The 21,656-nt window shown below is 46.9% G+C and overlaps 2 protein-coding genes across 4 annotated transcripts; both read right to left on the bottom strand.

Annotated features, from left to right (window-relative positions):
• Positions 1–5,061: 5,061 nt before the first annotated feature.
• Positions 5,062–10,414, bottom strand: SLC22A17 (solute carrier family 22 member 17). The gene is made up of 10 exons (XM_074231945.1): positions 10,193–10,414; positions 9,639–10,052; positions 9,431–9,534; positions 8,950–9,104; positions 8,291–8,456; positions 7,843–7,988; positions 7,462–7,567; positions 6,991–7,217; positions 6,484–6,595; positions 5,062–5,855 (listed from the first exon to the last, which is right to left on the bottom strand). The coding sequence occupies exons 2-10, from the start codon at positions 10,023–10,025 to the stop codon at positions 5,567–5,569; spliced, it is 1,692 nt and encodes a 563-aa protein (XP_074088046.1). The 5' UTR covers positions 10,026–10,052; positions 10,193–10,414; the 3' UTR covers positions 5,062–5,566.
• Positions 10,415–11,421: 1,007 nt separating this feature from the next.
• EFS (embryonal Fyn-associated substrate) lies at positions 11,422–20,939 on the bottom strand. 3 transcript variants are annotated; one of them, XM_074234850.1, is made up of 7 exons: positions 20,226–20,939; positions 19,173–19,720; positions 16,606–16,884; positions 15,409–15,549; positions 14,300–15,034; positions 13,326–13,424; positions 11,422–12,546 (listed from the first exon to the last, which is right to left on the bottom strand). In XM_074234850.1, the coding sequence occupies exons 2-7, from the start codon at positions 19,182–19,184 to the stop codon at positions 12,112–12,114; spliced, it is 1,701 nt and encodes a 566-aa protein (XP_074090951.1). In that variant the 5' UTR covers positions 19,185–19,720; positions 20,226–20,939; the 3' UTR covers positions 11,422–12,111. The 3 variants fall into 3 exon arrangements, with proteins under 3 accessions (XP_074090951.1, XP_074090953.1, XP_074090952.1); XM_074234852.1 differs by having other exon boundaries at positions 19,173–19,347; XM_074234851.1 differs by having other exon boundaries at positions 20,559–20,939.
• Between the last annotated feature and the right edge of the window lie 717 nt (positions 20,940–21,656).

Below are 21,656 nucleotides of genomic sequence, written 5' to 3'. Positions count from 1 at the left end.
ACTGATGGAATGAGCCAGTCCATTAAGGTTGATCATCACCCCCATAAATATCCCAATTTTATTTTAGCCTGGTTTGGGACAAGTGTTTATTCAATTAGAAGTTGTAGAGGTAAGAATTCTAGAGGAATTTAAAGTTTAGAATGCTAGCATATTTGTCAATTGTCTTAGGTCTTGAATTAATGCTTAAAACACCCCCCTCTCCACTCAAAAACTTTCCTTCAAAAATCGTTCCCTTTTGTTACTTTAATCAGAGATTTAGGTCAGAAAAGTTTCACTTCTCACCACCATCAGTGTGTTACTTTACAGCTGAGCTGAGGCAAATTAGAGTTAAGTGACTTTGCCCAGGGCCGAACAAGTATCTTGAGATCACACGGGCTTGGATTTTTATGACTTCAGGTCAGGTGCTCTATCCACTGTATTAGCCAGCTGTTCGTAATCCCATCTGCAACTATTTAATCCAGATGTAGATTGTATTTTGTTAACTTTTCATGGTGCTTTTCTTTTTAACCTGGAATCTTACTTTTTGCTACCAAGATTCCCATCCTTCCCAATTCAGCTTTCCCATGAAAACTTTACCAATCTGACTCAGGTTGATTTCTTTGAACTTCTATAACGTATTCGATACTAGTCATTTTGGCCACTAATCATAAGGTTCACTTGTTTTTCTCAGTAAATTATTTGAGAGTAGATTTATATTATTCATTCCTTTGGACTTGTGGGTGCTTGATGTTTGAATAAATTTCTTTTAGACAAAATTACTTTTGTGGATGCAGAAATGAATTAACATTTGTTACCTCTCCACCAGAGGGTGTATTATGGCTTGCTGGCCACATAAGCTTTATTTTCCTCTGGGGTTGGGGGGGGCAGGAAATTTTCGTGCATTTTGATGGTCCTGTTGTCTTAGAAGTAAGTATCCCATCCTAAGAATCTTGTGGGAGCTTCCTTGACTGTTAGTTGACAATACCACCTTCTTGGCTCTATCTTCACTAAAGCAGGTTTGTATTTTCTGTCTTGAATTCACTTGTTTCCCCACTCCTTTTGAAATGTTCTGGTTTTCTGTTCCATTGGAGAACTTTGCAATTCTTTTATATTTGATTTTTAAACTATTGTAACATTTCAAATATAAGGTAGCTTTCCTCATCTGTATATAATTAGTTTGTTTCCACTGCAAAATGCCTTTTGGAGCTAGACAAAAATAATCTATTCCACAATGTCAATTCCCATCCTAAACTTGATTTCCTACTCCAGATCTTCAATATACCCATTTTAGATGGGAAATATGAGTTAGAAGGTAAGGAGGAACATGAAGGAAAATCCTGTCTTCTAGGAGTCAAGATTCTGCCTTAGCATCCTCATTCCCACCAGGCTTTTTGGAAAGTGAAGGGGCATTGGGCAGCCTGCCTAATAGTTTCTGAAAGTGAGAGCTATTTGGAATATATCAAGTTGTCTGTGAGGCTCCCTCACAGAGACAGGAGGGTAGCCTGTCCAGTTCTACCTCTTTCCAACTTTTTTTTTTTGCAGGGCAAATGGGGTTAAGTGGCTTGCCCAAGGCCACACAGCTAGGTAATTATTAAGTGTTTGAGACCGGATTTGAACCCAGGTACTCCTGACTCCAGGGCCAGTGCTGTATCCACCGTGCCACCTAGCCGCCTCCCACCTTGTTTCTGTCTGGGCTTTGGGGAAAGCCCTAGAGGATCCTTACTTTGTACACTGAGCATGTATGAAATAGTCACTGGCAACTAATGTATAGAAGAGTGCACTCTTTCTCTCAAATTTTTTAAGTTTTTGCAAGGCAATGCGGGTTAAGTGGCTTGCCCAAGGCCACACAGCTAGGTAATTATGTGTCTGAGACCGGATTTGAACCCAGTTACTTCTGACTCCAGGCCCAGTGCTCTATCCACTTCCCACCTAGCTGCCCCTTTCTTTCAAATTGTTAACGAGTGAGAATGCAGGCTCCAGCTGTAATTTTTATGTGAAAAACCAAGAACGAGTTGGGGAGGCAAAGTGAAGCAGCAAGGAAATAATAAGCCAGGCATGATACTAAGCGCCTTTAAAATAAACTCTGAGGCTGGTGGTATGATCCCTATTTTATAGTTGAGAAAACAAGTGACTCAACCAGGGTATTGTAGCTAGTAAAAGTCTGAGGCTGGATTTGAACTCCATGCCTCTAGATCCAGCATTATGCAGGGTGACACCTACCAGTCTGAGAAATGGACAAATTAGGTCATGCTTCTGATACATCAAATATTAACTACAGAGTATTATCAGAGTGAACTCTACTGAAATCCTCCTCAGAGGGTCAGCAGGACCTCCAGTGCTGTGCAGGGGCAGGGTTCAGACTTGGTCATGGAGCTTAAAAGTTCTGGCAGGTTCTTACCAAATTGGGAAGGAAGGGTGAACCCAATGATAACTGTACATACATTCTCTGAATATTGATCTAAATATAGAAGACTCTTCTCCAGGGTGGCTGCAGAATGCCAGGTTTTTTTTTAGTCACAGCAACTATCAAAAGACCATCTATTAAGTTTTGGAGGGGTTGCATACTACTGCAAGGTAGGGGGAACCTTGCCAGATTACAGATCCTCGAGGTAGCGCATTCAGGTGGATTTCCATGATAGTGAAGAATGCCTCTTGGAGATCCCTAACATCTCCCATTGTGGATTAATATTATTGTCCATAAATTCATCTTAGCCTTTGTTGAACCTGGGTTTTGAGTCAGTACAATTCCAGTTACCTGAATAAAAACCCCAAACAATAATGTGCAGAACTAAGCTAGCAATTTCTTTTATTTGGATGTAAGAAATTTCCTTCAAAGTTCAAAGGGACACCTGCCAAATTCTAATACTCAAGGATTTGATGTACCAGGCTTACTTGCCTTACCCATTGCTTATAAGTTTTTCTTAGATCTGCAATATGAATATGTCTTAGCCTAACCGACTATAGTATTAATTCTTCCAAAATCTGCTCCTTACCATCTGAATGCATGACTATGTACAACTTTACAGATCACAGTAAATGCTTGTCAAATGTCTTTACTGCTTAGTAGCCTTGTGATTTCAAACTTCAATCTCTATTTCTTAAGATTTTAGCTAGCACCCATGCTTATGTCACGAAAAATTTTGCCTCATTTTCTTTAGGCTCTTCTCCAGGCTCTGAAATTGTATATATTTTTAAATTTATCTTTGTACCTGTTATTTTTCCTTCTAGTACATAAGCTCTTCCAGGCTAAGAATTTTAAATTTTTGTCATTATACCCACTAATATTTCTGTCTCTCTCTGGGCAGGCAAGGAGCTTCTCTAACCCTTGGTCATTTTAGTCTCTTTCCTTTGCACTTTTCCTGGTTCTTTTGAGAAAATTATATATACGTTACATAGGGAAATTAGCTCATTTTTGTCATTACTTTTGAAATTACTGCAGTACTCAATAGCATATTCTGTTCCAAATTTTATTAGCAAATAAAGTAGCCTGAGATTTATATTTTTTTCAAAGTACTCAAAGACCTTTCATGTCTATGATTTTAATAGCTTACACAGAACCTCCAAAGGTATATCTGGGATGTGCCTTATTTCCATATTACCAATAACCCAATGTTACTGGTTGAATTCTGACTCCCACTGTCTTTTCTCATTTATTTATGGTGACCATGCATCCCAGCTATTCTTGGTCCAGATTTCAAGAGCATTACCCTTTTACTGAAGCATTACAAAGGAATTTGTTCTCCCATTCCATTAGGGGATAGCCTTGGATTTATTATATAGGACTTTTTCCCACTAAAGATCTCAGAGTGCTATCTTATATATGATTTTATTAGTTCATGCAACCCTGGGGTTATGCTTTCCTTAAAAGCTCATTCTATCTTTTGACTGAAATAACTGACCCTGAAAATACTATGGCTTATTTTATGCCTATCTTCATACTTTGCCCACATGATGGAAATGACTTTTCCCTTAGTCTTTAAACAAATCCTACTTTCAAGACCCAAATGGAGACCCTTTACCCATCCTTCTGTGCCCCCTCCAAATATCCCTAGTGAAGTCTTCAGGTCATTTCAGCCTAAGTGACTTTAGGCAAATCACTTCTCTGGAACTCAGTTTCCCCATCTGTAAAACGAGGGGGGGGGAAATGGGACCCTTCTGCCTCTAAAGTTCTGATTAGTATAGATTAACAGGTCATATATTTAGAGCTGAAATAAACCTCTATCATCTAATCTTTTTTACTATTGAGAACACTGAAATCCAAAGAGAAGGGATTTGTATAAGGTCACATAAACAGTTGCAGAAGTGGGATTTGAACTCAGGACCTTTGAACCAGTCATCTGCCTAGTCCAGCACTTGATCTCACTATCCTATTCTGCCTTCTCTTTTAGATTCCTTCTTCCTCCTCTAAACTCTTAATGGCTCTTGTAATATTATGATAGCTTACATTTCCATAGGACAGTATAATTTACAAGCATTTTCTTCACCAGTGTTGTCAAGGAGGTAATGCAATAGGAATCCTTTTTTTCATGTCTGACTAAGGTGGCTTGGAGGCAAGCTGCCAGTGTTCTGAGTTGCCTCTTCATACATACAGCCTTGATATTCTTATTTAGATTTTGACTCCCCAACCAGATCATAATATGCTCCTTCAGGGCAGAGACTGCATTGTCCTTATATTTTTCCATAGGGCCTAGGACACCCAGTAGGCTCAATAAATTTTTGTTGCATGAATGAAGCAATTCATAAAGTTGGGAATCAGCTTCTAGCTTGGGCAGCTGCTTCCCATTCCTGCATCTAAAATTTTTTGGAAGTAATTTAGATCAGATAACTGAGGAGAATACAGATCCCCAAATGAAACATTCTAGGCCATGAAGGCAAATGTTCCCACTCATGGGACAGTGACTATGCTAAAGGAAAGTAGCAACACTATTTCTCTAGAACTCAGTGAGAGGGGGCAAGAGAGCAGAGATACCCTCCTGTTGCAAAAAAATAAAAAAACCCAACCAAAAAACCATCATGTAGAGGGCAAGAGTCTCCCCCCACCTCCACCCCAAGAGAGGAAAATTCAGGCTCCTTATTGTTTTTCCATTTAAAATTTCTTTATTGAAAGATAAGTAGTAGACCCAGTGTGTGAGGTCTGGGTATCCCTGGGTGAGACTAGAGAGAGCCCTGCTGTTCATCCTGCAGTTCACACCTGTATCCTCTGCAAGGGGATCCCATGATCCCTTCCCCAGACACTAGTCTTGAAGGGGACCTTGAAATGGCAGGGAGGAGTAAGTGAAGCAGGTTTTGGATCTCCTCTTGTCTAAATGTGGCATCCCATGGACTGGGATGTACTTAACTCCACTTTCCATGTCGTCTTCTTGTTATAATCCATCTTCCTATTAGTTGAGATTTGCTCAACTTCCTTCATGTCCATGGCCAGACTTCCCTCGTGGGTACACTCTTGGCGTGGCTTGGCCTTCCCATAACCAGCACAGCATGCTGTGGTGTTTCTCATATCCTTCACCACATCTGTCAACTCTTTGCATCTCAAAAAGCAGTGCCCTTCATTCTCCTGTCCACATCTCCCCCCCCGCCCCGGTGGTGCTCAGAGGGCAGGCGTTGGCGTGGCAAGCAGTGGGACATGGTCACAACGGGTTGGAGGGGGTGGCCTTAGCAAGGAGGGCCGACGGCAGAGCTCCCCATCCCTCAGGGCCTCTGGAAGGGCCTTGCGTTTGCTCTCTGGCAGCAGCATGATGCTGAGGATGCAGAGAAGAGCACAGGCTGCCAAGACCACATGCTGTAAGAAGGCACCTCGACCAGCATGGAGCCTCTGAACTGGACCACTCAACTGGCCTAGAGCCCCTAGGGCCAGGATCAGGCCCAAGCCTCGGCCCCTGGAGAAGGGGGAAAATGAAACTCAAGACTCAGCCAGCCTGAAGACCCCCAATTATTTTTTTTTTTTTTTTTTTTTTTAGTTTTTGCAAGGCAATGGGGGTTAAGTGGCTCACCCAAGGCCACACAGCTAGGTAATTATTAGGTGTCTGAGGCTAGATTTGAACTCAGGTACTCCTAACTCCAGGGCTCGTACTCTATCCACTGCACCACCTAGCTGCCCCAAGACCCCAATTCTGACCCAAATAGTAACTTCCTCTTATCAATTTAGAGTCTACCCACTTTGTCTCCTTCCTGCCTAATAATATCAATATTAAGAAAAATAGTCAACATTTATACAATGCTTTAAAAGTTTGCAAAGTGCCTTACACATATTATTTCATTTGATTGTCAAAATAATACCCTGAAATAGTATTATCAGCATTTTTTTTTAACAGAAGGTAAAATCAAGACTGAGAAAGGTGATTTACCCAAGATCTAATAAGTTTCTGGGACAAGCCTTGAATTCAAGTCTTCCTGACTTTAGGGCCAGCATTCCATCCACTGACTGGATTGGTTCTTGCCCCTAACTCCCTTAGCACTAGCCTGGAGATGACCCATTCCCACCAGAGTCCCACCCCTCATTCTCACCGGACTGTTGTAGGGATGACCTCTGCAGCAAGAAGGATGCTAAGGACACCAGCAGCATGGGAAAAGAAGAGTCCAAGCACCGAAAATGTGGTGACAGCCACATCATTCAGATCTACCAAAAAGAAAGGGAAGAAGAGTCAGAACCAGAAAGTCCAGTGAGGTAGGATCAATATTGACCACTCAGCCCATAGTGTTTCTGAGGTCCTCTAGTCTTGACTCTTTCATTTATTGGGTATTTATTGGGCAAGATTCCAAAAATTATTTCAGTATCTTTGCACAAATAGCATGGGATTGGTGAGAGAAAAGATGATAGGAAGAAATACAATGGGACAGTGTTTATACTTTAGAGAAATTGGTACTGCAAAGGATCATGAGATTTATTTATCTGATAGGGTCATAGCCTAAGGTTCCCCAGAAAAGGAATGGAACCCCTATAAGAAGAAGAAGAAGAAGAAGAAGAAGAAGAAGAAGAAGAAGAGACAGAGGTTATGGCTCTGGGATGCTCACAATCTCTCAGGCCCAACAGCACAAGAGAGGCAATGCCAGTCAGGGTCATAGTGAGCAGCAGGATGCCCCGGCGGCCGAAACGGTCAACGGTAACCCCCAGGAAGACACAGGCCAAGCCTGCTGTGCCACTAGCCAGCAGGAAATACAGGTTGAAGTCGACCTGGGACTTTCGTCCCACTCCTCCTCCCACAAGCTGGTAGCAATGCCTAATCCCATGGGCAATGAAGCTGTAGGGGTGAGACAAATGGAAAGACCTTGAGTCTTTAGCCCACAGCACCTCATCTCTGTTGGAATTCATAACTTTAGTTTCCCAGACCTCAGACTATAAATCCCAAGTGGAATTCCTAATGTCTAGCCCACTGGTTTAAATGGTCTCCATCCATTCCCACATCCTAACCTTGGTGCCAGTTAGATCTATATATTAGTCCTGTTCACCATCTACCACCCCTGTCCACTTAGTTCAATGCTCACGTGGTGAAGCCCAGGATAAGCAGGTTTTTCCAGATGTTGCGACAGCTCAGCAAGGCTGAGAAGGAGATCTGGGTAGTTGCAGGAAGGGGACAAGTGTTCTCCAGATCTTAGGAAGGGTTGCAAAGAGGGAAGCATCCTTCAGAAATCAAAGTGGTTATGTGGGTACTTGCCGAATCTTACACACATGGGGGGGGGTGCCTATAGCCAGAATATCCTGTGAGATATGGGGTCCTGTTTTGGAGGGGGAGGCCTCTCTGAGGCAGTAGGGGGTCTTCCCTGCCCAGTCCTCAAGTCTGCATACTGTGAGTCACCTACATGTACACACACTTAGAACTTATTCACCAGCTAAAAGCTTTCCAGTCTTCTTCCCTGGGTTCTCACCTCGGAGGGCTTCTTCAGCTTCATCCCCTAGTGGCTCCCCCTGAGGTCTGTTCCTTTGAGCCAGAACCCTCAACACAGCTTGGGCCTCTGTTGTCCGACGAGATACCAACAACCATCTTGAAGACTCTAGGAAAAGACCTGGCCATCTAGACAGGCAGGGGAAGAAGATCATGGAGGAGGGAGGGAAGGAGAAATGAATTCTGGTCATGGTGAAGGCTTCTCCATGGTTGGGATTCCCTATCCTGGGGACCTCCTTTGCTAGTTTTGGGGAAAATGAAGTTCCGATGGCTGGGAAGGTAAGGCGGTGCTTTGGGAGCAGGATTCTGAGGAGAGGAATGAGACCTCAATGGCAGTGATAGTAGCAGAATGAGCAATTGAATTGGGGTCAGGGAAGAAGTCCTTAAGTCTATGGGTTAGCTGGTAGAGAATGTGGGGGGAGGGTACTGACCCATAGAGCAAGAAGAGAATACAGGGAGCTGTGATCAATCTGAGTAGAAGTCTCCAGTCCTTGCAGGCCAGAGCCAGGCCCAGGAGCAGAAACTGTCCCACTACTCCCATCAGCTCTCCGGCCAGGACTGCCCGGAGCCTCTGGGATGGTTCACATAACTCCAGGCCTGGGGACATGGCAAGGGCAGGTCCAGAAGAAATAGGTGAACAATATTAAAGAAAAAGATGTGGGAATGGAGAAGGTGCAGTGGGAAGAGGAAGAGAGGAGACAGAGGCACTAGAGTACATGAGGGATCTGGAATACAAGGGCAGTCAATGATTCTGGGTTGGCATTCAATGAAAAGAGCATTGGAAAGAGAGTCAGGAGACTAGGGTTCTAGTTTTTGCTTTGGTACTAGCTGACCTTGGATAAGTGGATTTACATTTCTAAGCCTCAGTTCCCTCATCTGTAAAATGAGGTGGCATATCTAGAAAATGTCCAGGGGCTCTAGCATTCCATACCGTTCCATGCATCTGTGAGGCTGCTAATTGAATGAGATGAGAGATATGGAAGGAAGTTGAGGAGGGTAGGAGGTGGAAGTAGGGTGAAGGACAAGGTAAGGTTAGGGGGATCACCAGAGAGAAGCAGCAAAGGGCAGGGACCAAAGGAGCTATACTCACGGGTCAGATAGAGGCCAAGGTCGGCCCCAGCTAACATGAAGCCCAGAAGGAATCGGAGAGCAGTAAGACCAGGTGGGGAGCCAGCTGCAGCCCCTCCAACCCCACAGGGTCCTGCCAGCCCCAAGGCCAGCAGCACAACCCCTCGACGTCCTACCCTAGAGAAAAGGGAAGACGTCCATCACAGTATCCCACAACCTTCTCCCTCATCCCCAAACCAAGGTCAGTCCCACTGAATTGTTTAGATTCAGATTGGTGTGCCATGGCACAACCTAATGGGGCTACAGATCAACATGAACCTAGAAACCCTAAGAACTAGAGACTAGTCTTCTAATGGTAGGCTACCCCAGTCACACTCTTTTCAGAGCTCCTAGTTCCCCTAGCTCCACTTCCCTTCATATCTTTCAATCCTGACTTCTCTTAACTCACTTTCTCCTTAGACTAGTCCCTTAGTGCAATGCACTCCTGCCCTAGACATACATACCTGTCTGTAGGATGGCCCAGACCTAGGTAGCCACAGGCAAAGCCCAAGAGGAAGAGAATCTGCTCCAGAGTTACCTCCCAGCCCCTTTCACAGACTAGATCCCACTGTGGAGGGGGAGAGAAAGGTTTGCTGGGATGCAGAAGGCAGGAACTTCCCCAGACCAGTTCCAAAGTCCTTTTCCTCTCCGCTCCTAATCCCTTACCCTCACCTGAGTGACCATGTTGCTGGTAAGGACAGGGAGACCACTGTAGTCCCAGCCATGGGGGCATCGGGTGCTGTTGGGTGGGGGCGGGGAGCAGGCCTCTTCGCTGGTGTTGAGGGATGGCTCCCACCCTGAGGCATTGACCTGGTGGCATCTCAGGGGTGGCACCAGCGTGAGGATGGGGTCTGAGGCCAGACCCAGGGCCACGAATAGCAGGGGCAGGCAGCTCAACCCCAGTTGCACCTGCTGGGCCCGCCCCACTACCCCCACCTGCGAGAGTAGTGACTCGAAGCTGGGGGGCCCTATGGGGGCTGCCAGGGACAGGCTGCTCCCCAATGCATCAGGCGCCGCTGGTCCCCCTTCCCCCTCCCCCTCTCCCTCCCGAGGCTCCATTCACCCTGGGGCGAGGAAGGACCCAACCTGTAGGGAACAAGAGAGAAAAAATAGGAGGAAGGGGAGGGATGAAGAATGACGAGGGAGATAAGAGGAGGGGTGGAGCGGGGAGATGGAGGGATAGGGGGTAGGTGAGATCTATGAATCTTTTGGAATCAGTCACTCACCCCTCTGGGGCTGGCTAGGGTCTCTATGGCCCTAGCGACGTTGCTGCTCCCCCCATGGGGCGAGGGGGTCCTGGTGGCCAGGGAGCCAGGGCCTACTGCTGTGACTTGGTTGATGGGGGGGGGGGCTCCTCTCCCCTCCCCGCCCCTTCTCTTCTTTCCCTTCCTTTGGCCCAGTCTCCCGCCTCCTTCCTCCCTCCCTGCTATTGATTGCCCCGGCCCTCTGCCCGGCCCTCACTCCACGGCTTTGCTAGGTTTCCCACCCTACCCCCCCTTCCTTTCTCTAGCTCGGTGCTCCTTTTTCTCTCCTCCCCTTCCTTTAGACTCTCCTCCCCTTCCCGGGTCCTCCTGGACTCACCCTCTGAGGGAGGGAATCTCATTCTATCCGCCCTGCTCCTGAGTGGCCTCAAGGCATGGAAACCACCTCATCGGGAAGCCAGAAAAGGGGGAGTTGGGCACCATCAGAGGTGCTCAGCCAGCTTGTTCTCTAGATGCCAGAGGCTTCCAGTGCCTCACTCCTCTGTAGCACTCGTCATGGGCAAAGCTAGAGGCTCCGGCTTTAAAGCCTAGTCTTGCCACCCCCAGCTAGTTTGTCACCTTTCTGGTGTATGTGAGCATGCTTGTGTGTGTGTGTGTGTGTGTGTGTGTGTGTGTGTGTGTGTGTATGTGTGTGTAGTGGAACACATGTCATCTTCTGATCTCCCTCTCAGCTCCAGATCCATTAACCTTTAACACTCTCCTATCCCTGAGAAAAAGCCTTGGCAAAAAGGGGACCCTCATACCCTCATATTTCAAGGGAAAGAACCATGAGGAATGTTGGAAATTATTGCATTATTAAACAATCCCAAGAAAGAAGTGCAATTCACTCTAACATCCTTTCCACATTTGTTCTATGGTTATTGTAAGGGATCTCAGAGGCCATCTCATTTTCCCCTCCCCACTTCCATTTGACAGAAGAAAGAACTGAAGCCCAGGAATGCCTGAGGCTACACCATCAGAAAGTGCCAGAGCTCGGACTCAAACCCAAGACCTTTGACTACAAAATTGGCACTCTTTCCACATTGCTTCATTTATTTAACAGGCTTCTATTTCCTCATCCTTTGATTGTGTTTGTCTTCCCTCACACCAGTCCATAAGTCTGTCCCCATTCTCAAGTACAATTTTTTGAGAGTAAGGGCTTCTCTTCCCCCACATAGCTTACTAGTCAGCACAAAGGCAGACAAGCACAGACATGGTTGACAAAGAGCAGGTTTTATTGAGGTGCACAGTTCCAGTTTATGATGCTCTCTGCCTTCCCCCTCACCCCCCACAGTATTCTCAGGGGCCTTGCCCGTGATCCCACATTCAGTTCCAGATTTCCGGCTTCACCGACTTCCCAGTGGTCTAAGCTTGGGGCTCAGGGTCCTTGCTTCATCCTCACCTCACCATCTTCCTTGGAGGTGCAGAGGGTCCTGAGCTCACCCTTACCACAGGATGCAAGGGAGTGGCTTCCCCAAAGGAATTTTGCCTTTACCGTGTGTTTTTTCTTCTTGAAGCTGAGCTAGGGAAAGTAAGGGACTGAATGCTCAAAAAGGGGTCAGGATGAGAAATCTCCACCCCCTCCACTATGGTGGGCCATGTGCCTCCTCTTCTCTCCCCTAACAATTTGGGGAATAATATTAAATATAAATAATTTATATAAAATGGCTCGTACAAAAAGCTGCTGAAGGAGGATATTGAGAAGGAGAATGTACAGTGGAGATATAAGGGAGAATGAGATGGTCAGAGGGAATGAAAAGGATCAAAGACCTCCCTGAGGTCTCCAGAAGACAGGGAAGGAGAAGTCATTTCAGGCAGGGGAGGGAGTTCTAGGTTGGATTGGAATTGGTGGGGGGTGTAGGGAAAGGTAAGGAGGGTGTCCAGCAGATAGGGTGGTAGGCTGCTTAGGGTGCTAGGCCACTGAGCAGGGTGGTGAATTGCGATGCCTGCCCAGCCAGCTCAGCAACCCGCTGGGCCATCTCTCGGGCAGCAGGACCTGAGGGGTAACCTAGGGCGGCACCCTTAACAGCCAGCACAGCTGCCCGTAGTGCCTGACCCAGAGCAGCCCCGGCGGTGCCAACCTGGGCCCGCAAAGGAGCTGATGCAGCCAACCGTCCCAGTGTGTCCCCTACAAATACCAGCCGGTGGGCTGCTACTACCACTCGTTTGCTGTGGGGGACAAAGAGGCGAGGGGGATGGTTGGCTCTCATACTAGCCAGCAGGGCTGCCACAGCTGCCTGCAAAGCTGAATAATGGCTCTGGCACTGCCCAGCATAGAAGTGTAATAGCTGCAGGTCACCTGAAGGCAGATCCAGGGGCTCCCCTGGGGCTGGGGTCTCCTGTGGGGAGGAGAAGGAGCATTACTAGGGAAGCTATGCCAAAGCCCGCACCCTTAGCTGTAGCTAACAGAATTTTCCCCTATATGAGCATTTCCCCCTTTACACTTTACAGTCCCTTCCCTTAGTATTTATCTCTGAGTGAGAAGTTATTCAGTTCACCCTCATAAATTTACAGGTAAAGGGCACAGAAAGATAAATGACTGCCCCATAGTTACTCACAGTGATGGATAGAATTAGAAGTCAGTTCTCCTGACTTCCTATCTGCTGCTATTTCTGTGGCTGCCTAATTTTCTGCCTGTTATCAAAGTTGATCCCCTTTCTCTAAATTTTAATCTCCTGAATTCTAATCCTTTGGACATTTCTTCCTCAAGTTCTAATTCTTTTCTCCTTAATTCTAATATCATTCCCTTGAATCCTGACTTTACAGCTCCCATTCAAACATCTTCCTGAGTTTTTGATCTTCCTTCCTTCCTTTCTTCCTTCTCTCTCTCTCTCTCTCTCTCTCTCTCTCTCTCTCTCTCTCTCTCTCTCTCTCGCAAGGGAGTTAAGTGGCTTGCCCAAGGCCACACAGCTAGGCAATTATTAAGCATCTGAGGTCAGATTTGAATTCAGGTCCTCCTGATTCCAGGTCCAATGTGCCACCTGGCTACCCCCAGAGTTTTCAATCTTTCCCTTGAAATTTTAATTTTCTCCTTGAGCTTTGGTTTCCTTTTCCAAATTATTACCCCCTTCCCCAGGAGTCTCCCAAGGCTCCCTACTCACACCCAGGAGCATTTTACCTGCTCTTCTGGTAGCAGCCTCTCTCGAAGCATCATCGACTCAGGGTCCCCAGGTGTAGCCCCATCCAGAGGATCAGACCCTTGGATTCTTTCCATCCCCTGCAGGAGGGGACCCAGTGTGTCAGTGAAGGGGGGAGGGGAAGTCTGATTAGGTCCTTTATTCCTTCCTTAGACTGTCGAGCTGACTAGTTTACCCCTTTCTTTTAGTTTTTACAGCATCATCATTTGCCTTAAGGTTGTGCAAAGCACCTTACATAAATGATGAGGATTTGCATCATCTGACAATTTTTTCCTAGAATGATTCGGAGGCATAAGATCCATTTAAATCTGGAAGAGATCTTAGAACTCATCTAATCCTTATTACTTCCTCCAACCCCACCATCTTTCCCTTCACTACCCCGTCCCCCCCATTTTAGAAATGAGGAAAAAAAATCCAGAGAAAATGAAGTGATTATCTAAGGTTCCATAAGATGCTTTCCCTGTGTCCCAGAAAGGTAGGTCAGAAGTGTTAATGGGGCACAGGTTGAATTTAGGGACAGAAATTTGATATTTGGATGAAAATTACAGTATTGGATTAGGACATTTAGGGCTCAAGAGCTGAAACTTGGCAACAGAGGTGACCCCTAGAACTAGGCAGAGTCTACAGAGAGGTTACATGGTGCAATGGATAGAAAACTAGTTTTGGAGTCAAGTGTTTCCATACCTATGGGATGACCATGGGATAAACCTATTAAACTCAGCTTTCTAGGCACAAATCTGTCACTGGGGGTGGTGAGTTGGAAGTTCTCTAAACTGATGAAATCAATTCTTCTCCCTAAACTCCCTAAGGAAAAAACAATCCACCAATGAAATGTCACTAAGAATCTAAGAGAATTTTCTGACTGTTACTTCCACTTTACTTCCTTATTTTTCTGTTTCTTTTGAGATCTGAACATTTGAACAGTGAAGGATCAGTGCTTGGAGGTTGTGCTCACCTTGAGATGAACGTAGTCATACTCCTCGCCCAGAGGGATGCCCTCATACTCATTGTGGTGGTCTGTAGTCCCTGCCCCTGCATCACCCCCTCGTCCTTCCTCATCTCCCTCAATTTTGAGTCCCATGTAGCTGGGCAGGCGGGGAGGTGGTGGGGGCAGTGGTCGATCCTGGATGCTGCCTTTTCGGCCAGAGGCAGGAGAAGGGACGGGAGATGGGACCGAGAGTTCCTGGACAGGCAGGGCAGGCAATGGACGGCGGGATAGACTCTCAGTAGAGGGGAGCCTGGGCCGAGGAGGTGGAGGTGGACTCCGGGCCAGGAGCAGGGCAAGGGTCTCTAGATCATTCGGGGCAGGATTGGAGACAGGGGGACTAGGAGGTCCAGAAGGCAGTGGTTCCTCAGGGCCGAGCAGGGGCACATCATAGATAGCTTCATCACTGCTGGTGGAAGTGCCCTCTGCCAGAAGCTCTTCTGGTGCCTCGTACAAATTGAGCAAGGCTGATGCCCGCTTCAGGTTGGAGGGGGCTGCATAGAGGGGAGGCTCTGGTTCCCGGCCCCCTTCCCACTCCAGGTCAGGTTCAGGAGATGGCTTCAGCGCTGGGGGTACATCATAGGGAGCATCATCTCCCCCAGAGAGCTGAGTGGATGCTCGGGCTAGGGGACGGGGAAAAGGAAATGGGGAATCATAGGGATCATTGGGGGGAATTCGAAGTGCAGTGGGGGGTACATCATAAACCTGAAAGGAGAAAAAGAGCTAGGATCAGTGAGACTCAGAACAAGGCTTTGTACTCTCTCTGGCTCCATCTCTAAGAAATATCCTTGCAGTCTTCAAACTTAGGCAGATAACCTTCTCCCTATCCCATGTTCCCTTCCTTCCCTTCCCAGTGCTATTCCTGTACTTCTCCTTAGGCAGTCCCCCAGTTTTCTAGCTTTTTTGATGGTTGGTTTGTTATTTTGTGTGTTTGTAGGGGAGGCAATGGGGTTAAGTGACTTGCCCAAGGTCACACAGCTGTTTGAGGCAGGATTTGAAATAGAGTCCTCCTGTCTCCAGCTGTCCTATCGACTGTACCACCTAACTGCCCTCCAGTTTTCTAATTTCTTCATCCTTACCTCTTGAGTATCTCCAGGGGCATCTACTTGTGTCCCACTGCTTCTGGGGACTTTGTAGATGGAATCTGGGGATGATGGGCAGGATCCAGATGAGGGTCTTGGGGCAGAACAGGGTCGAGGTGGTGGGGGTATCACATATACCTAAATGAATGGCAGGTATGGCATGAGTCAACAGGACTTGTAGGGTAGGGAATAAGGAAATTATACTATGGTCTCAAGTCAAATAGTATAAAGAGCCAGGGTGCAGCAAGTAAGAGAAGCTGCCTTCAAAACCCTTTGCTATCTTATGTAATTCATTTAACCTTCCAAGTCCTCAATTTACTTACCTATAAAGTGATGGGGTTGGTTTTCTAAAACTCAGCATGTCCAAAAATGAAATCATCATCTCCTCTGATAAACCCTCCAGCCACCCCCTAACTTCCCTATACAGACAAGGGCACCACCATCCTTCTGGTCCCTCAGACTCACAACCTAGAAGTTGCCCTTCTCTCTCACACCCCATAGCCAAGCTGTTGGTCAAGGCTGTCCCTTATTCCCAGGATCCTCTCTCATCTCCATCTTCTTTGACTTTCCTGGCTTCTTTAAATCCTAACTAATAAGTCTTCTACAGAATGCCTTTCCTAGCACCTCTTGATCCTACTGCTTTTCCTCCCTTAATCATTTCCTATTCATATTCCTCAATCTAGCTTGTTAGTAAATATTGATTTGTTTGTCATCTCACTTATTAGAGTGTAAGCAACTTGAAGGCAGGCACTTTTTAAATCCACATTGCTTAGCATATAGCCTGACAATAGTTGATTTGAATAAATGTTTTATTGACCAACTGTCTCCTCATTTTACAAAAGAAGAAACCAAGGCCATTGAGATTAGTTGACTTTCCCCAGATCACACAGCTAATGTGTCAGAGCTGTGTTCTGTTGGTTCTCAATACTCTTTCTATCATACTACCATACTCTCTATGTCTTCAGTCTGATAGGGGAAGCTAAAGAAATTAGTGCAAGTCAGAGAAAAGAGTGTAAGTAAGATGGGGAGTGAAGGCGTGTAAGGAAAGAGCATTTTAAATTTTGGGGATCAGGGAGGGCATGATATAGACAGAACTTGGGGCACTGCCTGGGAAGGTCCAAGGGAATGGATTGGTTTAGGTCTTCAAGCTAAGGTTGAGGAGGGAGGAAAGTCATCTTCTAGCCTTGGATTTACCTCCTGTTCCACGTGACCAGGTCCAAGCACTGGATCCAATGTGCTCTGGTGAGGAGGAGGCACCTGGTAAAGGTTGGCCTCAGGGCTGGGGCCAGTGGGCAGAAGCTTCACTCTGTTAGCAGGCACGATCCCTTGCTGACCATGGAGGGAGCAGAGACACCAACCCTGCAGCCCCCCAGCCCCCTCCCCTTGTAGCACTCGGAGTACATCCCCACGTTTGAAGGACAGTTCCTCTGGAGATTCTGCTGTGTTGTCATAGAGGGCCCTGGCCAGCTGGGCCTTGGTAGGGGAGGAAAGAGAGGAAGGGAGAAAGGATTTTATTACCAATATTCTCCTTCAAACTAGGCAGAATCTATTTGAATCTTCTCATGAAAATAGTAATGATAAACTTACATATAAGACCATAGGAATTAGCACTGAAATAGTCATCTTCTAGTTCAAACTCCCTATTTTACAGATGAGGAAACTGAGGCTTAGTAAGATTAAGCAAAGGTTCTCAAGATCACCTGGATAACTAACTAAACCAGAATTTAATCCAGATTCCTATAACAGTCCTGTGAAATGGTAGCCTAAGTATCATCACTCCCAGTATATGATCGATTCTGTGGCCCCCCTGCTGTCTGAGAGCCAGGTATTTTACTTTTCACCTCTAACCTAGGATTCTAGGGTACTCTTAAAGGGGTTAGGGCCCCCTCTCATCCCTGTCATTGACTACTAAATTCTTCCAATTTTAGGGGTCCAAGCACCCAAGTTCCACTTCAAAGATTAGATCTTAAAAAGAAATATTTACTTCAAAGATATAATAAGAACAAAAATAGAAATATTCTCCCCATACAGATTGGGAAGAATCAAAGCTTAACTCAATTCCTATATAGCATCTATCCATGAGAGGCTAATCAGTTTGCTCATGATCAAATAGATAAAAAATGTAGAATCAGGTTTTTGACCTAGGGCTTCTGACTTCACGTGTGATCTAGTGTACAGGAAGCAGCTTGGTGTCCTAATGTACAGAGCCCTGGGTCAGGAGTCAGGAAGACAAGATCAGATCTGAAACTCAGACACAATTAACTGTTTGACCCTGAACAAGTCACTTCTGCCTGCCTCAGTTTACTCAGCTGTAAAGTTGACTAAACCACTTCCAGGGTTATTGTGAAGCTCACATAAGATATTTGAATTCTTTTCTCCACTTTACAAATCAAGAAAATAAAATTTTAAAAGGAGAAGGGCCATGGAGTAACCCAAGAGTGGATCCTAGGAGTCTTTTATCTTTAGAGCCTGAGAAGACTTTCCTTGGTGGATTGGAGGGCACTGGCTTCTGACCTGATGGCTCTGCATTGATCATAGATGGAAGGATCCTCTGATGCTTTTGGTAGGGCCCTTGCCTGGCGCAGAGATCCAGAGGCTCTCCAACTTTCCCTAGTTTCCCAGGGCTCAGGAAAATGGGGCCAAGACTAGGACCAAGACTATGTCCTCCCTGGGCACTACTTTTAATAAAAAATTTACTCAAAATATCTCTGGATTGGTGGGGGAGGTTCTGGTGAAAGGGCACTGGAAAAGCTACAGAATTGATTTCAGAATATAGGGGTCTCCAGAGAGAAAGGAGGGGCTTTTTTATATTTGGATAGAGGCTTGGGGCAGGGCAGAAGACGAGAGTCTTTCACCCTCTGGAATCTGGCCAGTGGGGATGAAGCCCAGTACTGGGAACAATATATAATTGCTGATTGATTGGTTGATGAAGGGGTGGGGTTTCCCTTGCTCTCCCTGCCCCCCTATTGGGTCCCCCCCAGCTGACTTGTGGGGAATAGCTCCCTCTCTGCACACCCCGCCTAGGAGGCTTGTTTAATGGGGGGTGGCAAACAGCCATGTGCTCCCTGAGAGTCCCCCCTCCCGAAATCCCATTCTGCCAGCTGTCTCCTCCCTTTGTCCCCAACCTCCAGTCCCTGGAAAGTGGCCTGAGGCTCTACTGACATCATCTCTCTCCCTCACCCCTGTTTTTCTTTCTTTTAGGCTCCTTCTCTTGCCTCCTGTCCATTTGCTCCTTTCACTTTCTTCCCTCCCAGTGGGAGTCCTTCAGGTCCCCCTTTACTCCCTCAGTTTTTACTCTGTCTCTGCAGGTTGCCCCCCTCCCCTCCTCCCTTTCCCCGACTTCCCAATGCTCTGTTCTTTGGGAGCTGCCACTGGCCATCTGTCCTGTTCCTAAAAAAAGCCCGAAGGATTTTTGCCTTCATCCTTTGCCCTCTCTCTCCCCACACATCACAGGAGCCATCTCAGGGAAGAAAAGTAGAGGAACACAAGTGTGGGGGGGGTGGGGGAGGGAGAGACCAAAAAAGAAAGAAAAGGAGGCATAAAAGAAAAGGAAGGGCAGCAGGAGAGAGAAACTTAAAAAAAGCCAGGAAGACACAGAGAAAACGAAAGGGGCAGAAGTAAAAGGGGGATGGGGTGAGGGAATGACCAGAAGCACAAAGGGCAGAAAGAGGAAAAAGAAAAGAAAACTAGAAGAGGCTTTAGAATTTTTCTCTCTTCTTCCCAAACATCCCCTGCTCTTGTCACCCCAGACTAGGACTCACCGACACAGCCATGGTCCCAGTTGCCTGCCCTTTCCTCCTCTTCTTTGGGACTGGCTTTGGGTTCTGAGCAGACTTCAGCAGGAGGCTCCCAACATGATGATCTGGGCCCCAGTGCCAGCCCCTTCACATGGGGAGAGGTGGTCCCCAGTCTGGGGAGGCTGAGCAGTGGCCGGAGCTGAGGTGGGAGGAGGAGAAAGCAGACCCAGCAAGCCCCTGACCTGAGAGGGTGCCCTTTGGACCAGTGCAGGGCTGAGATTTCTTCAAGGGTGCCAACAACTTCTTACCCCCCAACACTGCCTTGGAGGTGGAGAGTCAAGGGAAAGGGTCCCTAAGACCCTGGCTCATGAAGCTTGATTCCTGGCGTCCATACCACATGTCAGAGAGCTGGGGGAGGCTCTGGGGCCGCAGTTAGCAAAGGACGAGAAGCGAGGGTTGGGCGCAGCTCCTGTCTCCGAGGCCACTCCAGGGGCAGGGCTCAGGGTGGGGAGGATCCTTGGGTTGTTTGGCTGGGTAGGTAGCTAAATTTGAACCAGGCCTGCTCTTGGCACCTGAGGGCAGAGGAACTTTTATAAAAGTTTCTCAGGGATGTGGTTTACAACAGCCCTGGGAGAGGGATGGGAGGGATGGCGGGAATGGAAAAGCTGGGGGAGAGAGAGAGAGAGAGAGAGAGAGAGAGAGAGAGAGAGAGAGAGAGAGAGAACAGGGATCCAAAGAGTGAGAGCCAAGGAGCTTCAGACTCTCTGGAGATTGCGAAATCCTTCTAGAACCACAGCCAGGGACCTCACAAAAAATGGGGGTTGGGGTGGGGGGGGAACTAGAAGATTTGGATGATCCCAAATTCCAAAGAGTTCCTTGAGTGATTGAATGTCCCCCTCAGACAGGCATAGAAAATTCCATCTCAGGAGCCCAAGCTCATCCTAACACACTCTACTCACTCAGGTCAGCCCACCTTGTGCCCCAATAAATGACAGAGACTTAAGGAATGCAGGTTGGCTTGGCACTTGCCCTTTCACATACACAAACACAAATTCACAGGGACTGGGGCACACTTACCACCTCACTCTCTGGGTCAAATAGACATGGTCACAGTGGTCCGACTTTACAAACTTCCTTCCAATCTTAAACACCATCCTCATGGCCAGCTGGCAACCAAATACCCCCGAACCTCACAATCATCAATCCATGTACCCCTGCCCGCTCCCCCTCCACTCTGCCACCTCCGAAGATCTCCCATTCACTCTTAGCAGTGATTCTCCTTCCTGTCAGAGTCAGGGTTCAGTATCTGATTTCCTTGAGGGCCAGAGCTCTGGGGACAGTTCATCCCAAACTCCAAAGTGTTTCTGCTAAAGAAAAGAACAGCAACCGGCGAAGGAAGAACAAAAATACCAGAGAGGTGTCCTGATGTCTGGGCGGAGGTTGGTTCATGTGGGATCCTCCAGGAAAGACACACTCACACACACACACACACACACACACACACACACACACACACACACACACACACACAGAATCCACGTCCCTGTGGCAGGGAGGAGAGATGGGGGGGGTGGGAGGAGGAGACCTTAGATGGGGACAGCCCAATCCTCCTTGAAGGCCATGCTCCACCCCCCTCTTGTCTTCTCCCCTTCCCTCCTTTCTTTCTGCCTCACTTGCTTCCTTTCCTCAGAATCCCTGTCTTTCCTTCTTAGTTGAGTTCTTCTCTCTGGTTCATTAGCTCTCCCTTTCTCTGTTCTAGGAGTCAGTCCTGAGGATTAAGAGACGAGGGAAGAAAAGAGGGCGGGAGAGAGACAGAGAGGGAGGGAGAAAGGGGAAGGAGGAGGAGGAGGAGGAGAAAGGAGGACAGATTTCTCTAAAGAAGGGTGTTGAGTTACAGCTCCAGTCCCCCTCTGGCCAAACCGCTCCTGCTGCCACGGCTGTTTTCCCTTCCTTTGCTGGCTCTGGCTCCCTTCTTTCTTTCCTACCAGATTATGTAGAGTCAGAAATAGTCACTTATTGAGATTTTTATGCCCTGTCCCACTTCTATCCTCCCGGGGGCTCTTTCTTTTCTCATCTATTTCCTTCCAACTTCTCTTTTCTGTATTTCTTTGGTTCATCTTTTCTCTTTCCTTTCCCTTTATTCAGTTGGACTTCTACTTCCCTCTCTGCTCTTATCAGTTGACCCAAAGAACTGGCTTCTTTCTTCACCAATGGCATTTCTCAAGATAGTGATTCCCACTCCTAGATGCTTTCATGGTAAAGATTATAAAGTGGACTTTGGTTTGTGTGACCAAATCCATATCCTAAAGCAGGAAGTCTTTACCTGTTCTGTGTCACAGACCTTTTGGTAGTCTGGTTGAAGCTTCTGAACCCCTTCTCAGAATAATGTTTTTAAATGCACAAAATAAAATACAGGAAAACAAAGGAAATCAATTCTATTGAAATAGTGATCATTTTCTTTAAACCAATTTTATGGATCCTGGGTTAAGAAGCCTGGCTAAAGTGAAG

Source organism: Macrotis lagotis, chromosome 4, assembly GCF_037893015.1.
Source record: "Macrotis lagotis isolate mMagLag1 chromosome 4, bilby.v1.9.chrom.fasta, whole genome shotgun sequence".
Taxonomy (NCBI): Eukaryota; Metazoa; Chordata; class Mammalia; order Peramelemorphia; family Peramelidae; genus Macrotis; species Macrotis lagotis.
Note: the sequence above shows the minus strand (reverse complement) of the source record. Positions and strands in the feature narration are given on the sequence as shown.